This window comes from Corylus avellana, chromosome ca7, assembly GCF_901000735.1.
Source record: "Corylus avellana chromosome ca7, CavTom2PMs-1.0".
NCBI lineage: Eukaryota > Viridiplantae > Streptophyta > Magnoliopsida > Fagales > Betulaceae > Corylus > Corylus avellana.
In genome coordinates, this window is record NC_081547.1 from 28,387,692 (window position 1) to 28,395,120 (window position 7,429).

Genomic DNA, 7,429 nt, shown 5'->3' on the forward strand with positions numbered 1-7,429 from the left:
CATTCCATAAGGGTCCCATTAGTGTTCGATATATATGCTAATTGAGCTCACTTGCCAACTAAAGATGGAAGATCTCTAAAATATTAAGTGGTTTACGTCACATGTAGACAAGCAATTTCACATTTCTTGCTTTTATTTTGTTCATACACCCTATCAAAGTTCATTACCGCTAACTTTATCATCATAGATGGTTTTATCGTCGTCGCTAGTGAGCCACTCTAACCCTTGGCCTTTTTTGCATGTTTGCTACACCAGACGTTTGACATGTGTGGTAAATGTATCAACATAATCCATAATTCCTATTTTGTGCCAATTACGCCTTCTGTGTGAGACTAACCGTTACTCAAAAGATAAATGTTATATACTACGCATTTATCTTGTTAATATTGACACGATAGGGTATATTGTATAGTAACCCTTTGATTAATCATTGTTAAAAATAAAATAAAATAAATGGTTACTCCCTAGCCATATTAACATCAATATGAGATAAAATTATAGTATATAGCATGACCAAAAAATGCAAGTACAACTATGCCTTTAATGTAAGGTTAAGCGGCTAATTCTCACTTGACAATGCATATCTATTAGCATCATGCTACGAACTTATAAAAGTTGGGGGCAATGGAATAGATAAAAAATAATTTGAATGCCATCATAAAATACAAGGAAAAAAGTTTTCATTCCAAGGAAATTTCTCAAATTTAGTATATTAAATTAACATTTATCTTTAAAATATGTGTTTCTCTTATGTATTTTTAATAAAGATGAACATATTTTAATTTAATAAATTGAATTAGAAGAATTTTTTTAAGCTCAATTTTTTAAAAAATAACTTTATCCTAAATATAATAACATTCAGGTCTTTAAATTGTTTCATAAAGTGATATAATTAACTCTAAACTGATTTAATCTTGCTTGATATATATATATAGTGAGACAATTAATTGATGTCCATTCTGGTGGCCTATTAGTAATTACAAAAGTACTAGTTTTTTATTTGTTTAATAAATCGAGTTGATAAATTGTTCTTCTTGAGAATTGTAGAGTTTTAAGAAATTAGCTCACCATAAATCAATCCGTGAGGGGAGTGCTGTATCAATTAGTTCGTAGATTAGCATTAATTAGAAAAAAGAAGGAGTGATTAACATTACTATATAATATAAGTAGAATAAGATTGGAATAAAATGTGGTTTGTATAGTTTCTCTTAAGTAAAAAATTGCAAACTTTGGATTTGGACAGAGTATTAACATCCAAGTTGAGATTAAATTGGCAAAAAAAGGGCATGTTAAGACGTCCTATGAATTCTAGATTGTCTCGTATTATGTCGTTTACACTATTTCAATGCAAAACAAACCAATCATTTTTAAATGGTTGTTGTAGGGAAATGGGCATCATAATCACAAATCACTGTGAATATTTAAAACGGCAAAATTGAATCAATGCGATGGATTGGAAAAATGATAATTTTTTTGTTGGCCCATGAACATAAATATATTTGTAATTTTGTGTTTGAAAATTAAAAAAAAAAAAAATCAATTTAATACACACTGCTTGGCCATGTCCACAGCATGTCTGGACAAGCCCTAAAAAGAAGTCTGATTTATTTTTTTATGTTTTTTAAAGAAGCACTGAAAGTGGATAAAGAGACAAAAGGTTTGAGGCAGTAAAACTTCATTGGTGGTAGATAATTTGAAACCAAGTAACAGTGTATTAACCAGTAAAAATCTCATAGACCACAGTCCCAATCATATATAATTATGTGTTTCTGTACATTACTCATTATTAATTATAAGTTTTTAATTTGCTGCAGAATTAGGCAAATTTAGACAGGTGGCAGATGGGTTGCATACAAGGACAAATGTTTCCAACCATTGGCCCATTGTGCCCCCTCTCTATCTCTCTCTCTCTCTCTCTCTCATTTTTTTTTTTTTTTTTGAAATTTGTCTCAACGAGACCCTGAAACCTTAATAAAAGCAGCTTGTCTTCAACATTCCCTATTCCGCACCCCTTCTCTCTCTCTCTCTCTCTCTAACGCACACTTCCCTCTTCTTCCTTTTACTTTTTCTCCTTTTGTTGGGTCCCTCGGCCTGCAAACCCAGCAAACTCGGCTGGGTCATTATTAAATCTTCCCCAGCCAGCAACTCCCTCATACCCATCTCATTTCCCTTCACCACCATAAGCCCCATCTCTCTCTCTCTCTTTCTCTCTCTCTCTCTCTTGTATTTCTTGGGGCTTTGCATGGGGGAGTCTGTAGGAGACGCCAAGGTCTGGTATCACTCGCAGTTTCTCACTAACGACGACCCACTCATGGACAAGGAAAACTTCAACAAAAGGGGTGTCAACGCTGGTTTCGCACCCGGTTTCAGTTTTCCCACCGAGTTTCCATACGAGTTCGACTCGTTAGGTCCAAACTCGTCCGTCAACTCGCCCGTTGAGTCCGTTGCGGGTTCCACCGAGACCGAGGGCAGCGACGAGGAGGAATTCTTCGCCGGGTTAACTCGCCGCCTGACTCAGTTCACGCTTCACGAAACTCAGAAACTCGCCGTTAAGCCGAGTCTCCCTCAGAACAAACCAGAGGTAACTTCTTTTTTTCCTAAAAGAATCTTTCACTTTCTCTTTTATCTTATCTCTTTGCTTTCGTGAACCGAGTTATGACACTGGCAATTTTCTTGACTCAGTGGGTCATGGCCGGGTCGCCCCAGTCGACTCTGAGCGGAATCGGGAGCTGGTCCGGTCGCAGTGCTGTATCGAGCAATGGAAGCCCAAACGGTCCCTCTCAGTTTCCGTCTCCTCCGACGACGCCGTTTGGTGCTAAGAATGACACCTGGGATCTCATTTACGCAGCGGCTGGGCAAGTTGCGAGGCTGAAGATGGGCGGTGAGTCGCCCAAATACAACTACCAGAGCAGAGGACTGCTCGCTCCTCCGAAGACTACAAATCCAACCTCCGCGGCTAAGAGCTGTAGCTTTGGGTTGTACTCCAACCAGAGTCTCACTCACAATCTCCCACAGACGACTCAGGTGAGCTAACTTGGTGGTTCTTCAAGTTACCCCCTGTTTGGCTTCCGAGAAAATTGAGAAACGGTTTCCGGGAAAATGGGAATCTTAGCGATTTTTTTGTTTGTTGTGTTTGCAGTTTCAGCATCTGAGGCAGGACCAGGTGCTAAAGTCACAGCGGGTTCCAGTCTGGGAGAGACAACAGGAAGTGAAGGTGGGGTGGTCAACTCAGCCGCACCAGCAAGAGCAACAGATCCAGAACAGGGTGAGAAACACTACAGGGTACGAGAGTGGAAGATGTGGAAAGCCTATGGGTTTGCCCCAATCTGCATGGCCTTCACTGCAAGCTCAGCAACAAAATCAACTCCCACGCCACCATGGTTCGGGCACGCGAGCTGGTTATCTCGGTGGATCTGGTGTGAAAAGGGAGAGCGCTGGAACTGGAGTATTCTTGCCTCGCAGATACAATAGTGCGCCGGAATGTTGCAAGAAAACAGGTACACCTAAAACAGGTTTTGGGTATCTTTCTGGCGTTTCAAATTTGGACTACTTTTTTCTTTTCGTTCTTTGGATTTTACCTGGAGTGTTAGTGACATTAATATTTTTTCTTTCTTTGGCAGCTTGTCCCACAGTCATCGTTCCGGCCAAGGTTGTTCAGGCTCTGAACTTGAATTTCGATGACATGGGCGGGCACGCTCAGCCACGCTTCAATACTGGCTATGCCTCTGACCACGGTAGGCTAATTTTTTGGAGATTGGGCCAAATTTTCTTCACAGATCTTTTAGTTTTCTGCTGTCTTAAAATCTGGGTTATGTATTTCACAGATGCTGTTGTGGCGCGGGCGAATGCGATCTTGATGCAGCAAAGGCGAAGTTTACGGCCGGAGGGGGCTCTGAACCACGAGATACGCCTGCCTCAGGAATGGACATATTAAGCCTGCAATGGGTGCTGTGTTTGTTTTGGTTGGACACAGAAAAGCAGTATAGATGTAGGAGTTTGTGATAGTATATGGTATTTTGGTTTTATTACAAGCAAGGAATTCAAGAATGGGGAGTGTAGTTGTTTTTGTTGCAATAAAAAAGATCCAGATTTTTGAGGAGGTTGCCAGCTTTTATGAACTACCAAGCTTTAGGTGAAGTTAGTAAAGAACAGAAGGAATTAGCAGTGGTGGTGAAGATGGGTTTAATAAGTGGTGGGTAAATTTCTTTGGTGGGTTTGTGGGCGGAAAAGAGTGTGTGGGGGGGGGGGCGCAATGTGTAATTTTGGGGGAGGTTTTTACTTTTTACTGTGGGTGAAATGAGGTTGTAGATGGGGTGTAATCCACAAACCTCTTGTAATGATCGGTTAAAAGTTTAGTAATAAGAAAGCTCTAAGTTCTGTCTAACTTCTATATGCGGCTTCATTTCTTCCTTTCTATCTTACACACTGCTCTAATTATTTTACTAATTATAAACTTTCACATTAATTTGCAAATGACTTCAAAAGTATTTCAAACAACATTTTTCTTCAAATAACATTAGAAAGTGAATGGGGAGAAGAAGGATTTTCCATCAAACAAATAAAGTTAAAAGGAGAAAAGAAAGTTTTGGGGGAATGGTGGGAATTCCTTAAGCGTGAAGCATTGGGAGATGGGGGATCGATGGTGGATAGCAATGGACGGTGATGGATACAGATGAAGAGGATGATGATATTGGCCGTACGGTTCTGAGTGATTTTGTGTGGGGCCACTAAGATCGCCAAGTTTTGGGTCCCTTCCCTTTCATAGAACAGCTCCCGTTGCGTTTCCCGCTTTTTTTATTTTTTTTTATTTTTTCTTCTCATCTTAAAAAAGTAACGGGGTGGAGAGTCGGGAGACAGCTTTGGTAGTTGTGATATGGTGCTATTCACGCAGTGCAACGTTGACTCAATCAACTCTCTTCTCTTTCCTAATGTCTTATCCAACGGTGCAAATCTCACATCTGTCTCCCAATTATCTATCTCTCTTATCGCCACTCCATAGCTTCCAATCTCTCTCATTATCACCCTCATTTGGGGAGGGGCCGGAGGGCATCCCTTCTCTACAAGGGTGGCCAGTACCCTTAAAATAGCTATAGGGAACGGAAGGGCATACCCTATGTAGCGATGAGGATGGCAATAACGATGGAAAGACACCGAATTTTAATTTTTTGTGATAAAATTTGGATGGTTCAATTAAAATGAATGACCGAAATCAAAACTAGGCATACAAGATCTCGACCCTTGATGCTAAAAAGTGCCCAAAATCAATGTAGTAGAATAAAAGGAATTTCCAAGTGAGAGGCCTAGTATAAGTAGTATTTAAATAAATAAATAAAAAAAGGTTGAAAATACTTTTTTATATCAGACATTTTAGTCAACTACTTTGAGCTATTTTTCTAAACTCTCGAGAAACTATTCCCCTTGAGATGACATGCATTAGGTGTAGCGTAGTTTAGGTCAGTTGGTGTTTGAAATGTACACGACTTTCATTTTCAACTTTAACTTTATAAAGAAAACACAAATGGGCCGACCTGACACTCTCAGATAGATAGAAGCAGCAGATGATGAGATTGGATTCCCCCATCATTCTTAGACGATGGCCATGGCCATGCATTTGGATCAACAAAAATATAATATATAACATTTATCATTTATACATTAAGTGAAGATCTCGTTATTAAACTGTCTGAATTTTATAAAAATTCAAGCAGATTGAGAGCCCATAAGCTTAGGGCCGCTTAATTTGTGGGATAAACTTGAAACAAGTACGCTCCATAACCCGTCTCTCTTAATCGGTTCCAAGGCTTCGTACTTTTTTTTTTGTGCATGGCCTAATTGTGCCTTAACTGAGGGTTGATTGGTACAGTGAAGTGTTTAACTGGTGATGTTTCTGTTTGATGTTCATTTTTAATTAAATAGATGTGGAAACAGTGGAAGTACATATGACATGTTGAGACCGGTGGAGGTGGTTGAAGACAATTATTTTGCCTTCTAAAGTTAATCATTGTCCTCTTAATGGGGTGACCTTGTGGTATAAAACAAGGGAACAGGCTCCCTCTGCTTTACAACTTAAATATTGATATTAAATAAAATTGTTATTTTTTTTTTCTTATTCTTTGTTTAGGGTCTAGGGTTACTGTTTGTTTTTTTATTAAGAGTTTGAAAATATTTTTTAATAATAAAAAAGTCTACGTCACGTGAAATAAAAAATGATCTATTCTATAGTCTAAATTATAGTTTATAGATTTAATGATGAATATATTGTCACATCATTTAAAATTTTGTATGACGTGACACATATATACACTTAAATGCTACAAAATAAACCATCCGTATTTCATTTGAGATCAAGGATAATGGATGATATGAGACAATGGACGATGAGATCAAAGGGAATGTATGAGAAGGGGGAGGGAGAAATATGAGAAAAACTAAAGACATTAACAAACGACCTAAACATAACACACTCTAAGAAATACAATGTTCATATTTGCGACATCAAAATAGTTTTTCAACTCAAAACTAAAAAAACACCTCTCAATTCTTACGTGTATTTTGAATTGGTGCCAATTTAATAGAGTAGATGAGAGAAAATTTACGTAGCCGATTTAGAAGAAAACTTGGTCTATTCACAAATGAGGATTCATTGCGCTCCCATGTTGTAATATCTTCTTTAGAGCAACGCACCGTTGGGTTGTAGTAAATGGAAGAGGGTTATCTAGTAGTGAAGAAACTGATCATTTTTTGTGAGAAATTGGTTTGCAAGCAAGCGAGAGTGCAAAAAGCAAGCAGATAGAATATACGTGGAATAGGAGGAGGTGGAGGAGCTGTCAGCACGTGATGGAAAAAGTAACCTTGAGATTGAGAAGAAACACACGACAGCATCAGTTGGTTGGGGGTGAGACTTTCTTGATTTCAGGCCCATATCCAGCCGTCAATCACGTTCTCTTGGGTCCCCTCCGACTCGGTTCTCTCGGTAAATTATGTGCTCCCCCTCCCGGATTTTCCACTTTGCGTTTTTGGTGCACTGATTTTCGGTTCATAGATTTTGTTTTCTTAGTTGTTATTAGCGTTTCATATCTTCAAATGCACACAAACATGCCCAGCTTTGCCTATTAATTGTACGGTAAAGATTTATGTCTCATCTTTGAGGTCAACTATATCTAACATTAAATCAAGGAAACAAACTTTCCGTGCCGATCCATATATGCGCGATGTAAATTGTCACGTCAATTACTAAAAGACTTATAATTATAGTAATCCTAACAAAACTCTTAATCAAATCTTTTTTTTTGCTTTATTCATATCTGATACTGTTTGTGCATATGATTAATTATCATCATCCCCTACTCTCTTTTTATTTATTTATTTATTTTATTTGGGGGCATTAGTCTGGAATTTGATATTATCATGAACTAAACTTCTTGTCATA

At 38.3% G+C, this 7,429-nt stretch overlaps 1 protein-coding gene across 1 annotated transcript; it reads left to right on the forward strand.

The window, feature by feature from the left end:
- Positions 1 to 1,998: 1,998 nt before the first annotated feature.
- On the forward strand, positions 1,999 to 4,384 carry LOC132186957 (uncharacterized). Its single transcript, XM_059601087.1, has 5 exons — positions 1,999 to 2,581; positions 2,683 to 3,024; positions 3,140 to 3,497; positions 3,621 to 3,734; positions 3,825 to 4,384. The coding sequence occupies exons 1-5, from the start codon at positions 2,243 to 2,245 to the stop codon at positions 3,932 to 3,934; spliced, it is 1,263 nt and encodes a 420-aa protein (XP_059457070.1). The 5' UTR covers positions 1,999 to 2,242; the 3' UTR covers positions 3,935 to 4,384.
- The last annotated feature ends 3,045 nt before the right edge of the window (positions 4,385 to 7,429 follow it).

Bases quoted from the DNA above. Each gene is read 5' to 3' on its own strand.
- LOC132186957 (XM_059601087.1), top strand. From the start codon at position 2,243: ATGGGGGAGTCTGTAGGAGACGCCAAGGTCTGGTATCACTCGCAGTTT. The intron at 2,582-2,682 runs GTAACTTCTTTT...TTCTTGACTCAG, and splicing joins TCCCTCAGAACAAACCAGAG to TGGGTCATGGCCGGGTCGCC. The intron at 3,735-3,824 runs GTAGGCTAATTT...TGTATTTCACAG, and splicing joins TGGCTATGCCTCTGACCACG to ATGCTGTTGTGGCGCGGGCG.